Consider the following 20,164-nt stretch of genomic DNA (forward strand, 5'->3'; position numbering starts at 1 on the left):
TGGTAAAGAAAATGGGCGGTTTGGCACATTACTACGTCTTGGTGCTTTCTGTTCCGTCTAATGATGTCATTTCGTGTGTGTGATCCCACAGAGGACCGATTGCAAGGGGGTGGTGAGCGTGCTGCCAGGGCAAGTCCTGGGTCCGGACGGCTTCCAGCTGTCGGTCATTCTGTCCGAGGTTCACCTGCCCAGGATGTGGGTGGAGAGGCACCCTGACTTTGACAGCCAGGTCTGACCGTCTTCCAGCCAGCTTTCACTCATCTTCTTCCTAACCATCTCACACTAAATCCTGGCAGGCATGCATGCTAGTTTTCTACCCAAAGTTCGACGTCAAAGCCAGCTGCGGATCCGACGAAGTTGTCATTTTGCTGGACGTGTCCGAGTCCATGCTCGGGGAACCCATTCGCTGGTCCCGGGGAGTCGCCCTGCACGTCATTAAAACCCTCCAGCCTCACTTCAAAATCAACATCGTCTTGTTTAGCACAGGTCAGTGCCATTTCTTTTCCCTGCAATTGGGTTGTGATGTCACTCCAATACAGGAGGACCCTATAAAGTAGAGTTGGGTATCCTTTACATTTTATCCCATACTGGGGCCAAATCAGTTATTTTGAAAAAGTGCCGGTGCTTTCACAGTTACTAAACTATTTACAATTTGTGGTACTGTATTTTCCGGACCATAGAGCGCACCGGTAGAAGCCACACCCACTACATTTTAGAAAAAAACATTCTCCATATGTTAGCCGCACTGGACTATAAGCCGCAGATATATATGTTGTGAAATTAGTTATTTACACAGAAAGATTTTGTAAGTGTTTATTTACATACCTTAATTGATTCCAAACGGTGCATGTAACACGGCAGTAAAACGGCTGACCAAACAAAACAGAAGTCTTTGTCATGGATCCACTAGTTGCGGAAGCTAGCTCTCCGGTACCAAGTTATACGACTCTGAGGCAGAGGTGTGGACTCGAGTCAGACTCGAGTCATGAATTTGATGACTTTAAGACTCGACTTGACAAAATGTAAAAAGACTTGCAACTCGACTTAGACTTTAACATCAATGACTTGGGACTTGACTTGGACTTGAGCCTTTTGACTTGACATGACTTGCAACTTCCCCCAAAACCCAACGATTAAAAAGTTATTCAGGAGCGCTCCGTATCTTTCATTGTGTACGCGTGTTTGTCAACATGTGTGCGATGACAGCCTGTGCGCTACCTGTCAGTACAACAGCCAATCAAATGACATCCACGTTGTTTTCGTTACACAGCATTCATCCAATCAAATTGCAGGAAAACCAACGAAGAAGAGCTTTCAAACAACAGAAGAATAAGTGAATAAAATTATGCCATAAAGTGTTTCGTTCGGGTATTAAAACTACGACTTGGTCAACAAAACAGGAATTGCCGTATGCAAAACATGCGGTTGGAAGATTACAGACGGAGACGCAACAACTTCCAACTTCGTTCGACATTTGAAGTTGCACAAAGAAGGGTACGTTTTCAATGTAAGCTAACGTTTTTTGGCTGAGTAACGTAACTTTTATTTGTTGTGTAGTTAAATCAGTGAGGCTGTAAACTCACTGCTAACGTTATAACCATAGACATCTTCTAAGTAGACACAGCATGGAGCGCTACTGCCTATTGGCGCTGACGTGATGCGCGGTCGCCATCTTGGAGTGGTGATCCCCTCCACTCAGGGCAATTCCTTTGGCAGGAGCAATGAACTGTCAGCACATTTAATTCATATTACCTCACTGAATACCACTGTTACTCACGCGCTTTTTTGTCATACGTGTAACTATGATAAAAGACACATGTCTTGGCATGTTCATAATTTGCTTAACAGTAATAGAATATTCTTATATGCTATAAGTGACCAGACGTCTGAGATCAAAACTGGGAATATAATCCCAGAGAAGGTGAAAAAAACAGTCAGCTATTTTGAAGTTAAAGAAACAATATGATTAGGTTATATATACATGCGTATATCCTACATAAACAATGTATGAATACATTAGATATCTATATATCTTACGGACCTATAGACCAGTGGTTCTCAAATGGGGTTACTTGAAGGTATCCCAAGGGGTACATGATATTTTTTTTAAATATTCTAAAAATAGCAACAATTAAAAATCCTTTATAAATATATTTACTGAATAATACTTCAACAAAATATGAATGTAAATTCATAAACTGTGAAAAGAAATGCAACAATGCAATATTCAGTGTTGACAGCTAGATTTTTTGTGGACATGTTCCATAAATATTGATGTTAAAGTTTTTTTTTTTGTGAAGAAATGTTTAGAAGTAAGTTGATGAATCCAGATGGATCTCTATTACAATCCCCAAAGAGGGCACTTTAAGTTGATGATTACTTTTATGTGGAGAAATCTTTATTTAAAATTGAATCACTTGTTTATTTTTCAACAAGTTTTTAGTTATTTTTACATCTTTTTTTTTAAATAGTTCAAGAAAGACCACTACAAATGAGCAATATTTTGCACTGTTATACAATTTAATAAATCAGAAACTGATGACATAGTGCTGTATTTTACTTCTTTATCTCTTTTTTTCAAGCAAAAATGCTTTGCTCTGATTAGGGGGTACTTGAATTAAAAAAAATTTCACAGGGGGTACATCACTGAAAAAAGGTTGAGAAGCACTGTTATAGACTTATACTCTGTTGCTGCAACAGCAGATGGTTTATTCTGTCTTGACACTTTGTATTGATATTTTCTATTACATTCTTCCTTTAAATGATCATGTTTACAGTGATTGTTTTGTATGTATTTTTCATGTATGTTGCTTTGGATAAAAGTGTCTGCCAAATACTTAAACATATATAAACACCTGAAAGTCTTTATTTCAGCTAAAACCACCAATCTGTTTCACTGGATTCAGAATAAAACCAAATTCTGTCTTACCCAACAAAGTTAGTATTTGAATATTGTTACTTGAAGACTTATCTGTGGTTACAATAAAATGAGAATGCATCATAATCAGTGGCGGCCGGTGAATTTTGTTTTAGGTGGGCCTGAAAGTTTGTAAACACCATACCTGTAGGGGGGTCATCCTCCCCCAGAAGATTTCTTTGTGATTTTCACATACAAATATTGTAGTTCTTTGCTCCTGCTTAACTCTGTGGTAATATTCTTTTCACAAAATACAACCAATAGTATGTTAATGTCAAATCTTACTTGTGAAAAGTAATCCCTCAATTCCTATTTTCAACAGTCCGCTCATTTGAGCAGGAAAACGCTGAATACCAGCCCAGCATCTTTTCTACCTGTCAACTGTCAGTTTAGGCTGCTCGCCGGCTCATCACCACTTCAAGATGGCGGCCAAATTGCTTGCGTCACAGCAGCCAATTCTGCGTCTACTTATAAGATGTCTATGGTTATAACGTCATTGCAAACACGGCAATCTGTTGCGTCCACTGTAGTTCGCTACCTTATTCATACTTTTTGTCAAGTGATTTTTTTTAAGCAGGGTTGCTTGAGGCACCTACACATAACGTTACGTTAGTGAATGCATCACACACAGTAACGTTAGATGGCGGTCAGCAGCACCACATATTTTAGCCACCTACAAAAAGACAAACATAGTCAAATAAAGGTCAGTTAAAATGTATACTATATTAAGAATATGTGTACATATTCCATAGAGCCCTGACATCTAACAAGTACAGCACTGTTCATTGTTATGTTCATGTATTTGTTGTTTTTCATGTGTACGCATACATAGGGACGGCGTGGCGCAGAGGGGAGAGTGGCCGTGCGCAACCCGAGGGTCCCTGGTTCAAATCCCACCTAGTACCAACCTTGTCACGTCCGTTGTGTCCTGAGCAAGACACTTCACCCTTGCTCCTGATGGGTGCTGGTTGGCGCCTTGCATGGCAGCTCCCTCCATCAGTGTGTGAATGTGTGTGTGAATGGGTAAATGTGGAAGTAGTGTCAAAGCGCTTTGAGTACCTTGAAGGTAGAAAAGCGCTATACAAGTACAACCCATTTATCATTTATAAGCACATACAGTATGAGATGAGATCAATGAGATAAGGTAACAATATGATATAAACTGCTGTGGAAGTAGTTACAATGCAATATTCCATGGAAATACAATTTTAACACTTTTGTGCAAATAAGTACAGTTGCACTTGTTTTTTAAAATGTGTTTATTCTGTAAAGGAATGAGTTAAATGTTTAGAATAACTGGTTAATAGTGCTATTATGAAGTGCAGTGTAAGCACAGTTTTTTTTTATAATAAATACATACAGCGTTTTAAAAGCATACACAATCTGTGTAAATGTATTAGTCTGTGGTTAAAAAGACTTGAAATGACTCGAAACCCAAAATGCAGGACTTGGGACTTGACTTGAGACTTCCCAGTATTGACTTTGGACTTGACTCGGGACTTGCCTGTCTTGACTCGGGACTTGACTCGAGACTTGAGGGCAAAGACTTGAGACTTACTTGTGACTTGCAAAACAATGACTTGGTCCCACCTCTGCTCTGAGGTATACAACTGTAAAATTAACAGTTAACATGCGTCAAGTACCAAGTTATATGACTCTGAGGTGTACATCTGCAAAATTGGCAAAAATAAAGTTAACATGCCAATGCTATAACTATCATGTGTCAACTACCAAGTTATAAGACTCCGAGGCGTACGACTGTAAAACTGTCAAAAAAAAGTTAGCATGTGTCAAGTACAAAGGTTATATGATACCTAGCTGTACGCCTGCAAAATTTGCGAAAAAAGTTAGCATAATAGTGTTAGCATGCAAGCTTCCCTTAACAGTTTGCATTTGTCAAGTAACAAGTTATACAACTTTACGGTGTACAGCTGCACAATTAGCTAGAACATAAAGTTCAACTGTGGCAAGTACCAAGTCATAGGACTCTTAGGTGTACGGGTGTAAAAAAAAGTGGCAAAAAAGTTAGAATGTGTCAAGTACCAAGTTGTATCACTCTGAAGTGTATGGAGAAAAAATTTGCTGCGGAAACTAATTTTCCAATCATCTAAACAGATTAAATAACTCCACAGTGAAGTGTTGGTGAATTTACGATATTGAAAGATTACAAAAGAATGCCATTGTAAGTTAATAATACTAACACAGACACTCGTAGATCCATCCATCCATCCATTTTCTACCGCTTATTCCCTTTCGGGGTTGCGGGGGGCGCTGGCGCCTATCTCAGCTACAATCGGACGGAAGGCAGGGTACACCCTGGACAAGTCGCCAGCTCATCGCAGGGCCAACACAGATAGACAGACAACATTCACACTCACATTCACACACTAGGGCCAATTTAGTGTTGCCAATCAACCTATCCCCAGGTGCATGTCTTTGGAAGTGGGAGGAAGCCGGAGTACCCGGAGGGAACCCACGCATTCACGGGCAGAACATGCAAACTCCACACAGAAAGATCTAGAGCCTGGATTTGAACCCAGGACTGCAGGAACTTCGTATTGTGAGGCAGACGCACTAACCCCTCTGCCACCGTGAAGCCCACTCGTAGATATGTTAGCATATTAGCTAATGACAATAGCTCCGTTACATTATGATAGTACAAATATGCATGAGAATACTCTTACAGACATCACACATGGAACGGTTTAATAAGTATAAACAGTTTTAGTTATATTGTAAAACTTACAAACGTCACTTGGAGTGATGAATGAAAAATCCATATGAGTAAAAATGCTATGGACGGCTAGAAGACAAAAAGGGCACTTCTACCTCCGGTTCAAAGCTTTAAACAGCAGGAATTCAATTTCACCCAGCAGCACTTGCAGTGAACAAACTCGTCCAAAAGATGGCACCGCAGCGCAAACAATATTGCACCCTTTAAGTGTCTTTGCACGTGTTTAATGAAAAGTATTTGCTTTATGGCCGTCAGCGAAGAACAGTCCATATACTAGCTGCACCATGTAACAGGCCGGAGGATTTAAAGCGTACGGAAAAAGTAGTGTCTTATAGTCATAAATTGATGGTATTCACCTATTACTCATGAGCATTAAAGTTGTAGATATGCCAGAATGAGCCAGGAAGCCACTTTTGGTACTTCAATAAAGAAAAACATACCAATGTTGTGCCCCCCAAAAAAATGTATTTTTACTTGTAGGGAATTTTGTGGCATGCAAGTTTTACAGAATATTAATTAAAAAACGTTATCCACAAACTATCATTATTTAACATCACAGCCACACTGCACTGGGCAATACAGAATACAGATAACGTTGTGTTCAACTTGCCTTGTTGGCACGTTAATCCTACATGCAAGAGTCGCGTATGTATCGAGTAAAATGAGGTGACTTGGACAATGTCACCTTTCGAGGCCTGCTTTCATGCGGTGAAGAACAATTATTGCACTGAGCAGCCGGGAAAGAAAACTGTAATGCTTTTCCATACACGTCTGATTATATGCATCCCTGAAATTATTCCCAATCATATGTCCTTTAGAGCAGTGATTCTCAATCTTTTTTCAGTGATGTACCCCCTGAGAACATCTTTTTAATTCAAGTACCACCTAATCAGAGCAAAGCATAAGATACAGCACTATGTCATCAGTTTCTGATGTATTAAATTGTATAACAGAGCAAAATATTGCTTATTTGTAGTGGTCTTTGTTGAACTATTTGGAAAAAAAGATATAAAAATAACTAAAAACTTGTTGATAAAAAAACAAGTGATTCAATTGTAAAGATTTCTACACATAGAAGTAATCATCAACTTAAAGTGCCGTCGTTGGGGATTGTAATAGAGATCCATCTGGATTCATGAACTTAATTCTAAACATTTCTTCACAAAAACAGAAATCTTAAACATCAATATTTATGGAACATGTCCACAAAAAATGTAGCTGTCAACACTGAATATTGTATTGTTGCATTTATTTTCACAGTTTATGAACTTACATTCATATTTTGTTGAAGTATTATTCAATAAATATATTTATAAAGGATTTTTGAATTGTTGCTATTTTTAGAATATTTTTTTAATATCTCACGTCCCCCTGGGCATACCTTCAAGTATCCCTAGGGGTACGCGTACCCCCATTTGAGAACCACTGCTTTAGAGGGCCTGGACATCAGGGTTTGCACTGTAATAATATATGTGTAATGTGTTACATACGGATGTATGTATGTATGTTTTACATGACTATAATTGTTTTGTCTTGTCAGATCACACCCAAGCTTTCCTGACAGCGCAGCCACTCGACGAAGCTCGACAGGCAGCAGAGAAGTTCATCCACGTCAGTATCTGCTGCTTATCTCCTTAACGTCTTATTGGCGGAATCGCCCTTTCCTTTACGCAGATCATGCGCTGTGCATCCATTTAGCGTGAAGAGGCGCATGTAAAATGTCAATTGATGAATTACAGTGCGTGTCATGTGGAAGTCTACCGTAAACAGATTCCTAGGCCCTTCCGGATCCCTCACTAATAGGAATATACTACCAATTAGCATGTGGCAAGTACGTTATATGATACCGAGGCGTACGACTGCAAAATTTGCGAAAAAAGTTATTATGTAGTAAGTACCAAGGTATATGACTCTGAGACATACGACTGAAAAATTGTCAAAAGAGAAAAGGTTAGCATGAGAATGTTTACATATTAGCATACTATTTTTAGCATGCTAACAGTTAGCATATGTCAATAATAATAGATTTTATTTGTCCATCCATCCATCCATTTTCTACCGCTTAATCCCTTTTGGGCTGGCGGGGGGGGCGCTGGCGCCTATCTCAGCTACAATCGGGCGGAAGGCGGGGTACACCCTGGACAAGTCACCACCTCATCGCAGGGCCAACACAGATAGACAAACAACATTCACACTCACATTCACACACTAGGGCCAATTTAGTGTTGCCAATCAACCTATCCCCAGGTGCATGTCTTTGGAAGTGGGAGGAAGCAGGAGTACCCGGAGGCAACCCACGCATTCACGGGGAGAACATGCAAACTCCATACAGAAAGATCCCGAGCCTGGATTTGAACCCAGGACTGCAGGAACTTCGTATTGTGAGGCAGACGCACTAACCCCTCTGCCACCGTGAAGCCCAGATTTTATTTGTATTACACTTAATATTTGAATAGCAAATCCCAAAGTGATAGTGTCAAGTACCAAGTTGTATTATACTAACATTTGCGTAAAAAAAAGTTAGCATGCTAAAATTATCAAGCTAACTTTCATTTAACAGTTAGCATGTGTCAAGTACCAAGTTCCACTATATGACTGAGGTGTACGGTTGCACATTTAGTAAAAAAAATCAATAAAAAAAATTCAAATGTGGCAAGTATCAATTGTATGACTCAGGTTTACAGCTGCACATTTGGCAAAACAAAAGTTAGCATGCTAATGCTATAACAGCAATAATGTGTCAAGTACCAAGTTATGGGACTCTAAGGTGTACAGCTGTAAAACTGGCAAAAGAAAAAAGTTAGCATGTGTTAAGGAAAAGATTGTATGACTCTGAGGTGTACGGCTGCAAATTTAGCTAAAAAATTGTTTTAAATGTGGCAAGTACCAAATTAGAGATTTAGAAATGAATGGCTGTAAAATTGGCAAATAAAAAGTTTACCGGCAAATGATAATACGTTAGCATGTAAATGCTAACATGCTAATTCTAGCGTTGTAAGAATTAGCATTTGTCAAGTACCAAGTTAATACCAAGGTGTATGACTGCTAAATTAGCACAAAAAAAAGTAAGCATGCTTTGTTTTATTTTTAACAGTTAAGTACCAAGTTAAAGTATGTGATTCTGAGGTGTACGGCTGCAAAATTGGCAACAAAAAGTTAGCATAATAATGTTATAACAACGATCATGTCAAGTACCAAGTTATATGACTTTTGAGTTGTATAACTGTAAATAAGTTAGGACGTGTCAATGACCAAATTATATGTTACTGAGGTGTACAACTGTAAAATTAGCACATAAAAAAAGGTAGCATGCTAATTTTTTTTAACAACTGTCATGTGTCAAGTACCAAGTTATATGACTTTGAGATGTACGGCTGCACATTTAGCTAAAACAAAATGTTCAAATGTGGACTCTTAGGTGTACGGCCGAAAAAAGTAGCGAAAAAGTTAGCGTGTGTCAAGTACCAAGTTGTATGTAAAAATAGCACATAAACAAAAGTTAGCATGCTAATTTTTTTTTAACAACTGTCATGTGTCAAGTACCATGTTATATGACTTTGAGATGTACGGCTGCACATTTAGCTAAAACAAAATGTTCAAATGTGGACTCTTAGGTGTCCGGCCGTAAAAAAGTGGCAAAAAAGTTAGCATGTGTCAAGTACCAAGATGTTAATGTTAGCATAATAACAGCTGGCTTACTTCAAGTTATAGGACTCTGAGATGTACAGCTTCAAAATTTGGCTAATTAGCGTGCTGATGTTGCAAGTGAACTTTTTGTTAACAGTTAGCATATGTCAAAATCCAAGTTATGACTCTGAGGTGTACGACTGAAAATTTAGCTAAAAAAAGTTTAAATGTAGCGAGTAACAAGTTATATGTATGACTCTGAGATTTACGGCTGCAAAATTGAAAAGAAAAAAAAGTTAGCACGCTAATGTTAACATGATCATTTTAGCATGGTAACAGTTAGTACGTGTCAAGTACCAAATTACATGATATGTAAGTCATTGGTTGCAAAAAATTTAGCGAGAAAATTGCAATTTATGCCATTCATTTGTTTCAATACAACACATGTATCAAATAAAATTGAAGTTTGATGAAATAAACATTTTCACATAAATCAACTGTGAAAAAGAATTGTGGCCGATATAGCCAGGGCCTGCTCACTGGACTTTCTTGTTGACAATCAAAAAAATCTAGAGCTAAATATTACACTTAAAAAGTTGACTTGTAGGTTCTAATGCTAACTTGTTCATCTGAAAACAGACGCGGTACTGATATGATGCGCTCTTTCTTGCTGTCTCCCATTAGACCTTCTCGCCAGCGGGGGGCAGCACTGAGCTTTGGCGGCCCCTGCAAGCGCTCAGCCTGCTGCCTCCGTCGCGAGGCACCCGCAACCTGCTGCTGCTGTCCGACGGCCATGTCCAGAACGTAGGGGCCACCTTGCAGCTGCTCCGGGACGAGGTCGCGCACAGCCGACTCTTTGCGTGCGGCTTCAGGTCAGGAAGGGGCAAGTCCGTCACAGGGAACCTGAATTTGATTCCTTGTTTAAGTGCAGCTTTTTACTATTTTCCTATATTCACACACAGTGTTACTGTTCAAACCCTGTGTAATGTACTGGCAGGAAAATAAGAGGAATAATTAAAATGTTCTACGTCTGTGTTTTGTTATATAGCCCGACAGCCAATCAGCATATGCTGAGAGCCCTGGCTCAGGCGGGGGGCGGAGCCTATGAGTATTTTGACAGCAAAAGCAAGCACAAGTGGGCAGCGCAGGTGAGGGAAAACATGACTCTGCCGTCACTCCAAAGGGAATTCAAACGCCGTCCCTGCCAGTTGTCATGGAAACGAAGCTCAGACTCATGACCAGTGCGTCTCGTCCGGGTGGCAGGTGGCGTGTCAATTGAGGCGCATGGCGTCCCCCGGCTGCAGCTCCGTGTCGGTGAAGTGGCATCAGTACAGCACCACGGCGGTGCCCCCTGTGCAAGCTCCAATGCAGCTCAACGCACTCTTCAACGACTGCCACACGCTGGTCTATGGCTTCGTTGCGCATTGCACACAGGCAGGTTGCCATCGCCTATGTACAACTCCACCGCATGGTTGGCGATAATATGTGATCGATATATTTATATATATATATATATATATATATATATATATACTGTATATATTTTTTGTATATATATATATATACGTTTATGTATGTTTGTGTATATGTATGTATGTACAATAGATATATATATATCTATAGATATATATATATAGATATATCTATATATATATATATATGTATATATATATATTTATTTATATATATAGATATATTTATTTATATATATAGATATATATATATATATCTATATATATATATATAGATATATACATATATATATCTATATATATATATATATATATATATATATACATACATACATATACATGTATATGTATATGTATACAAACGTTAGGTCAGGATAAAACACAGAGGCTATTTCATCCCTACAAGTTCAGTTCTTCAGGGGAGTTTATATTTAACTTCCCTGAAAAGCAGGGAAACCTGCGAAACAGGCTTCTAGGGATGAAATAGCCTCTGTGTTTTTTCCTGACCTAACGTATATTCGGCTCTACCCCGGTATTGAGCACTGTATAACGGATAAACCACAGTAACCTTGACTATATATGTGTGTGTGTGTGTGTGTGTGTGTGTGTGTGTGTGTGTGTGTGTGTGTGTGTGTGTGTGTGTGTGTGTGTGTGTGTGTGTGTGTGTGTGTGTGTGTGTGTGTGTGTGTGTGTGTGTGTGTGTATATCAGGGGTCACCAACATTTTTGAAACCAAGAGCTACTTCTGATTAATGCGAAGGGCTACCAGTTTGATACACACTTAAATAAATTGCCAGAAATAGCCAAATTGCTCAATTTACCTTAAACTCTATGTTATTATTAATAATTAATGATATTTATCTTTGTTGAAACACTGATCATCTTAATGATGTCTTACAAATATATATAGAAACGGATAAATATCAATATGTAACACTTTATTTTTATATTTTCTCTAAGTGCACATTTTTCAAATTGAACATTTTCAAATGATCACTTATAAGAAAGTCTTGTAAAATCACAATATCCCCTTTTAACTAGCAAGCCACTAATATTTTTTAACAAATCATGAATTACTTTGCACCATGTTTGTACAAATAATAACTCATGTAAAATACAAAAGTCAACTCTCAAGTTTTTAAATAAATCACGTTACACTTTGAACTGGACACCAAATCTGTTATCTGTTTCTTTGTCAGTTCGTGGGAAGCCTGGCATTGCTGTTAACTAGTGCGTTGTACTCTGGTGTGTAACTTGACACTGCAACTCTGAGTGAGTCTTGCAGATGTGCATCAGTGAGGCGTGTTCTGTGTTTGTTCTTGATGAAGTTCATGTCAGAAAAGGCTGATTCACAAAGACAAGTTGAACCAAACAGACTTGCAACCTTCATAGCTGCTGCGCATACACCACTGTACTTTTCTGGTGAGCTTTAAATTTTAAATTGTCAGGAAAGAAGAGGAAGGAATTTAAAAGGTACAAAGTTATATGTGTTTAAAAATCCTAAAATCATTTTTAAGGTTGTATTTTTTTCTCTAAAATTGTCTTTCTGAAAGTTATAAGAAGCAAAGTAAAAAAAATAAATACATTTATTTAAACAAGTGAAGACCAAGTCTTTAAAATATTTTCTTGGATTTTGAAATTCTATTTGAATTTTGTCTCTCTTAGAATTTAAAATGTCGAGCAAAGCGAGAACAGCTTGCTAGTAAATAAATACAATTTTAAAAATAGAGGCAGCTCACTGGTAAGTGCTGCTATTTGAGATATTTTTAGAACAGGCCAGCGGGCTACTCATCTGGTCCTTACGGGCTACCTTGTGCCCGCAGGTACGCCGCGTTGGTGACCCCTGACGTATATGCAATAATGTTCAATGACTATTACATACGGTTAGCTTGTGTGCTTAGCTGTTGTGTAGCTGTTAGCTCTTAGTAGCCTATAGCTTAGCATGTTTACCTTTTCTAAATTACTGTAGTAAGAAATAGAAGAAATTGTTTACTAATCCGAGGACATTTAGCTGTTAAAAGCCTGCTCATTTTCGCATAAGAAAACACCCTGATATCACACAAGTAAACGATTTATTGATTGATTGATTGATTGAAACTTTTATTAGTAGATTGCACAGTACAGTACATATTCCGTACAATTAACCACTAAATGGTAACACCCGAATAAGTTTTTCAACTTTTCGAGGTCCACGTAAATCAATTAATGGTACAAATTTATACTATCAGCATAATACAGTCATCACACAGGTTAATCATCATAGTATATACATTGAATTATTTACAATCTGGGGGGTGGGAGGAGGGTTTGGTTGATATCAGTTCAGTCATAAACAATTGCATCATCAGAGAAATGGACATTGAAACAGTGTAGGTCTGACTTAGTAGGATATGTACAGCAAGCAGAGAACATAGTGAGTTCAGATAGCATAAGAACAAGTATATACATTAGAAATACACTCTACAGGACTACTTATATTGCACGTGATATAACACACAAGTATACACACTACGTTACTGCTTGATTCGCACATGATATCACATACAGTACAAGTAAACACTGCAGGACTCCTTGTATCACACATGATATCACACACAAGTAAACATGCTGCAGGACTGCTTGTATCGCACATTATATCACACAAGTAAACACATGATGACAAGTGTGAATGCGAAGTAACAGAATAATGGGTTCTCACATCTCTGTGAGCGCTTTGAGTATCTACTCGATAGAAAAGCGCCATATAATCGCTACATAAATCTAATCCATTATTATGATTACATGATATCACACACATAAAAACACGCTGCAGAAACTTCATGTATCGCACGTGATTTCACACATTTCGTGTGCAGGCACGTCTATTAACATACATGATTTTTACTGGTATCTGACCAATATTAATGACAGACCAAATGTAAGTGTACGAATAAGTTGGTGTTTTTTGTGTTTGGAGAGTCACTTCACTTCTTTTTCATTTCTCCTCCCTAATGGCTCTATGGTTATCATCACATTTTTCTGAGACATCTGTATGCATCATGGAATAATTAAAAAAAAAAAAATCTCAAGAAAAATTTGAACTCGTCTATAATGATGGCGGGTCCAATTTATATTTGCGGGCCTCATTTTGATGGCACATTTTATAGAAGTGACTCTTTAAGCTCAATACTTAAGTTTTGTTTTTGTTTACTTAAAAAAATGCAAATGTTTTGTGTATAGGTTGTCTCAATACCAATATGTTGGTACCATTACCAAAATGTATTGATTTACTTTTCTAAATTAAGGAGACCACAAAAAATGGCAATATTGGCTTTATTTTAACAAAAAATCTTAGGGTACATTAAACATATGTCTCTTTTTGTAATCAAAGAACAATTGTGTCCTTAAATAAAATAGTGGACAGACAAGACAACTTGTCGTTTAGTAGGAAGTAAACAGAGACTCCTAACTGCTGACATATGCAGTAACATATTTTGTCATTTATCATTCTACTATTTTGTAAACATTATAAAGGACAAGCTGTAAAAAATGATTATTAATCTACTTATTCATTTACTGTTCAGTTTTTTTTCTGTTTTATGATGTTCTCTCTGCACTTCTTAAAGCACCTCTTCCTGAGAGTGTTCCAGTGTTATAACTTCACCTTCAGCTTTAGTTTTTAAGCCAACATGTATCCATTCTCCTTTTTCTGTCTACACACTGTGTCTGCTTGTAAGTATATGTATTATTAAAATAATTGTTCATTATATTTAGAAATACTTATATATTCTGTTAAACCACTACTAACATATATTTTCTGGTCTAAAACATTCATATTTGAGCAAGTTGCAAACAGCCCACGTAAAAGACACATTTGGACCAAAAACTGGTGTATGTTTACTGAAAAGGTTGAATAAACCAAATGCACTGATCGCTAGCTGTTTGATGGCTAATGTCGCCACCTTCCCCACTTCCCGTCGCAGGCCACCCTGTTGGGCGACCTGAGTGGCCAGGAGCTGAGAACCATGGTGTCCACCAGCGAACTGCAGAAGACCAGGGGCACGGTAACCCTTACCTCACCTTCTGCAACCTGTTTTACAAAATGTCCGACAGCGAGTCGTTTTGGTATTTCTTTTTTCATCAAATTGGAGTCGGATATGTATCACTGTACTTGAGTCAGAGTATGATACATTATTGCGATGTTCTACATAGTTCAGCGGAAATCGTCCTTTAATTCCAATCGGCCCAAAACAGCATAATGTCCGATTATGGCGAGTGACATGCTGTTTCACAGCCTTTGCGATTAAATAACTGACGTTTTAATTGCGGTTAATAGTAAAAGCGATTAATAGGTGCATCCTAACCCAAGGCAGCTGTAAAGTGCTTTCAGTGTCTTGCAGGGCGCTATATAAAATCAAATCCATTATTTTTTGGTGTCAAAGAATCAGAACAATTTAGTTCATTTTCAACATGCATCTCATTTTATTCTGGCTATCTTGAGCCAGTGAGAGATTTTGGGCACATCAACCCCACTTTTTTGGAATCTTGCCCATCACAATCCTTACGCCGGACACAAACACACATCTTTCTCTTTTGTCTTACTAAATAGTGAAAAACTGTTAGCAAGAGACGGCCAACAATGCAGGTAATAGGAAGTCATCTGTTCTGCCGATAAAGCCATCTAAAAAAAAGACCCGCCAACAACTCTCCGTTAACATGCCGTGACCCGCATATTACTAAGGCTAATGTGACGTCGTTATTGTTGGAGCTGATGCTTTTCTGGCATTTTTTGACATTGTCGGAGATTTTTTTGTTAGAACACACAGAACATAGGAAGTTGTGTGTTCTTGTCAATAGTGGTCAAACGGTAGCCACCAAATACCGTATTTTCCGGACATACAGTCGTGGTTAAAAGTTTACATACACTTGTGAAGAACATAATGTCATGGCTGTCTTGAGTTTCCAATAATTTCTACAACTCTTATTTTTTTGTGATAGTGTGATTGGAGCTCATACTTGTTGGGCACAAAAACATTCATGAAGTTTGGTTATTTTATGAATTTATTATGGGTCTACTGAAAATGTCACCAAATCTGCTGGGTTAAAAGTATACATACCGCAATGTTAATAATTGGATGGATGGATAGATAGATAGATAGATAGATAGATAGTACTTTATTGATTCCTTCAGGAGAGTTCCTTCAGGAAAATTAAAATTCCAGCAGCAGTGTACAGAGTTGAGATCAATTTAAATAAAAGTAAAAAGATAGATGGATAGATAGATAGATAGATAGATAGATAGATAGATAGATAGATAGATAGATAGATAGATAGATAGATAGATTGATAGTACTTTATTGATTCATTCAGGAGAGTTCACTCAGGAAAACTAAAATTCCAGCAGCAGTGCACAGGATTGGTAAGCTTCACTGCAATAAGGCGCTTTTAGTAGCCATTCACAAGCTTCTGGCAAGCTTGTGGTTGAATTTTTGACCACTTCTTTTGACAAAATTGGTGCAGGTCAACTAAATTTGTTGCTTTTCTGACATGGACTTTTTTCTTCAGCATTGTCCACATGTTCTAAATCTGATTTAATTTAGGACTTTTTGAAGGCCATTCTAAAACCTTAATTTTAGCCCAATTAAGCCATTCCTTTACCACTTTTGACTTGTGTTTGGGGTCATTGTCCTGTTGGAACACCTGACTGTGTCCGAGACCCAACCTCCAGGCTGATGATTTTAGATTGTCCTGAAGAATTTGGAGGTAATCGTCCTTTTACATCGTCCCATTTACTCTCTGTAAAGCACGAGTTCCATTGGCAGCAAAACAGGCCCAGAGGATAATACTGCCACCACCATGCTTGACTGTAGGTGTGGTGTTCCTGGGATTAAAGGCCTCACCTTTTCTCCTCCAAACATATTGCTGAGTATTGTGGCCAAACAGCTCTTTTTTTTCATCCAGAAGGTCTTATCTTTGTCCATGTGACCAGCAGCAAACTTTAGACGAGCTTTAAGGTGTCACTTCTGGAGCAAGGGCTTTCTTCTTGCATGGTAGCCTCTGTCCATGACGATGCAAAACACGCTTGACTGTGGACACTGACACCTGTGTCCCAGCAGCCAATATATTGCAGACCTGATTTTTGTTTGTTCTCGGTTGACTCTTGATCATCCTAATCAGCAGCAGATGATAGCCATACTTGCCAACCCTCCGGATTTTCCGGGAGACTCCCGAAATTCAACGCCTCACCTGAAAACCTCCCGGGACAGATTTTCTCCTGAAAATCTCCCGAAATTCAGGGAGAGCTGGAGGCCACGCCCCCTCCAGCTCCATGAGAACCTGACTCAGCAATGTTGTGACCCTCTTAAACAGGACAACACTGCCATCTACTGTACATAGAATAGAATAGAATAGAATGTAAATATATTTTACATATATTCTACATTTAAGTGCAGTCAAGGAACATGCTTTAGGGCAGTGGTTCTTAAACTTTTTTTGTCATCCCCCACAAGGGGTAGTTTTCAAGCCCCACCTACCTATATCGCCCTAACAGAACGCTAATGCCAAGCTTAACATTTTCAAATTTATTGAACATCAAGTAACATCAACTTGTTTACATTCAAACTCAATAACATAAAATAACCAATAATCAATTTCAATAATAAATAAAATAACTGTGCAGCTGTGGTATAACTTGCATCGAGTTCAATAATAAATAAAATAACTGTGCAGCTGTGGTATAACTTGCATCATGTTCAATAATAAATAAAATAACTTGCATCAAGTTCAATAATAAACAATATAAAAGTGTTATAACTTGCATCAAGTTCAATAATAAATCAAAGGGTTATAACTTGCATCAAGTTCAATAATAGATCAAATAAAAGTGTTATAACTTGCATCAAATTCAATAATCAAAAAATAAAAGTGTTATAACTTGCATAAAGTTCAACAATAAATCAAATAACTTGCATCAAGTTCAATAATAAAATAAAAGTGCCACTTTGCAATCTTTGCAACAAAAAAAAGGAGGAGCTATGCATTTGCAAATGTAACTTTTCTACAACACCAAAATTGATAATATATGTTGCTGTATGTGTACTTTTGACCCAGCAGATTGGGTCACATGTTCAATAAACCCATAATAAATTCATAAAAGAACCAAACTAATGAATGTTTTTTGTGACGAACAAATATGTGCTCCAATCACCATCACAAAAAATAAGAGTTATAGTAATTATTGGACACTCAAGACAGCCATGAGATTATGTCCTTCACAAGTGTATGCAAACTTTTGACCACGACTGTATTTTCCGTATATAAGCTGAGCCCCCTAAATAAAACCAAAAGAAATAAATAATTTTCATAGATTAGTCGCACCGGACTTTAAACCGTGGATATTTACTTTGAGGTATTTACACCAAAATATGCAGTGGATGTTGATTTTTATACTTTGTTTCTAAACGCTGTCTGTGAAATGGTAGTAAAACGGATGATCAAACAAAACAGAAGTCATTGTCATGGACCCACTCGCTGCGCACTCAATAACTCCACGGTGACGTTTTAGTGAAGAATTTGTGAAACTGAAACAATACAAAAATAATGCCATTGTAAGTTAATTTTATACTAACACAGACACTCGGAAACGTGTTAGCTTATTAGGTAATGCTAACAACGCTCGCTTCATTAAATTACGATAGCACGTACAAATATACATGACAACACTCCTACATACATCACACATGGGACGCGTTAGTACGTAAGAATTGTTTTAGTTATATTGTAAAACTTACCTATGTGCTTAGACTGATGAATGAAGAATCCATATGAGTAGGAACGTTATGGACGATTAGAAGAGAAAACAGCACTTCTACTTCCGGTTCAAAGCTTTAAACAGCAGGAAACCCTTGCAAGCATTCACCCAATTTCACCTGCAGTGAGCAAACTCGTCCAAAAGATGGCGCCATAACACAAACTATGACACAATTTGAGTGTCTTTGGGTGTGTTTAATAAAAACTGTTAGCTTAAAAACAGTCAGCGACGAAAAATCCATAAATTAGTCGCATCGTTTAAAAAAACACAGGTTTTAGTGTCGGGAAGTTACGTTAACTTAAAGAAGTTAGTCGTAGTCTGTCTACATGTCGAAGACACCCACCTCACAGTAAGCCGTAACTATGCTGATTTTTGCTTCAGTTTCTTCACAAACTGACAGCTCGGGCTCTCATCAGAGACTACGAGGACGGAAGTCTGGACTTCAACCAGGCCGAACACGAGGTGCGTTTGTTTGGCAGCAATGTCACAGTTTAGTCAAGTCGAGACGACGTGGTCCTTTCTGTCTCCCCAGGGCAAGAAAAGCCAGTGGAAACCCTTCATCATTGCCTTGAGCAAGGAGTTCTGCATCCTGTCTCCGTTCACCAGCTTTGTGGCCATTGAAGAAAGGGTTTGCCTCCGCGTTTGGTTTTGACTTTGATCGCTTATCACCGCTTAGTTGTCAAAGTCTTGTCCACCTTTTAGGAGCCGGATCAAGAAAATAAGGCCGTCACAGATGTCTCCAAGTTGTTGGCTGAAGAAGACGTGGACATCCTTCCTTACATCAGCTGGATGTCTCGTCAGAGCAGCGAAAATGAGGAAATAGGGGATAGCGATGTAAATGCTGCATGATGTTTTACTTATGAACCTCTGTGTAACATGAATATGTTGTCTTGCAGAGTTCAGAGTCTGGATCAGAGATGGGCTTTGGCCTGTTTTCACCCGTTGAGCTCAAGGTTTGTGTTTCCATGCTCCCCTTTTTGTCTTGCAGTATTATTATTTAGTACACTTCCACACTCACAGGGAGAGGTTGAGCAAAATACAGATGATCTGATTGGGATATTAACAAAAACTGCAATATTTTGATTAAACGTTGGGAAAGACAGTAATACAACATCAATCACAAACCTGTTTGGAGAGTAGCCTTTAACTCAACTAAAATCTGTGCAATTCGGTGTGAATGATGTTTATGCAAGGCGCGGAAATGCACGAGCTAAACTGAAATGCTTGAATGTTCAGTGTGAGTGGAGCGCGTGGATGTTGGAACGCTTGGAATTGGTTGAGAAATGTGGAATGTATAGAAGTTTGTAAGTTGGCCATTCACTGTGAATTGCGAAGTTTTCCTTGTATTTCCGGGTATTTACGGAACTGGGAAATAGGCTGACTTGAATGTCCTGAACCAAGGAAGTGTTTGGATGGTGGAATGGTTCAAATCCTTTAAAAAATATGGAATATGTATAAGTTTGTATGTTACCAATTTATTTTCAATTGGGAGAAATTCCGGGTAATCCGGCAATTTTCAGAAGAGGGAAACATGCTCGCTTGAATGTCTGCTATGAGTGGGGTGTGTTAGAATCTGATTAGATACATGGGAGAAAAATTTCCTGTATAACCTGAAATTCCTAATAA

The 20,164-nt window shown here is 38.2% G+C and overlaps 1 protein-coding gene across 1 annotated transcript in view; it reads left to right on the top strand.

Annotated features, from left to right (window-relative positions):
* parp4 (poly (ADP-ribose) polymerase family, member 4) overlaps positions 1-20,164 on the top strand; it is a 102,792-nt gene that overhangs the window by 59,545 nt on the left and 23,083 nt on the right. The window contains 11 exon segments of the mRNA XM_061879528.1: positions 92-229; positions 297-486; positions 7,192-7,262; positions 9,963-10,150; positions 10,327-10,426; positions 10,542-10,712; positions 14,712-14,792; positions 18,920-19,000; positions 19,071-19,166; positions 19,241-19,372; positions 19,435-19,491. Of these exon segments, the coding sequence (XP_061735512.1) occupies positions 92-229; positions 297-486; positions 7,192-7,262; positions 9,963-10,150; positions 10,327-10,426; positions 10,542-10,712; positions 14,712-14,792; positions 18,920-19,000; positions 19,071-19,166; positions 19,241-19,372; positions 19,435-19,491 (1,305 nt within the window).

The sequence above is a fragment of the Nerophis ophidion genome, linkage group LG19 (assembly GCF_033978795.1).
Source record: "Nerophis ophidion isolate RoL-2023_Sa linkage group LG19, RoL_Noph_v1.0, whole genome shotgun sequence".
In the NCBI taxonomy this organism is placed as follows: domain Eukaryota; kingdom Metazoa; phylum Chordata; class Actinopteri; order Syngnathiformes; family Syngnathidae; genus Nerophis; species Nerophis ophidion.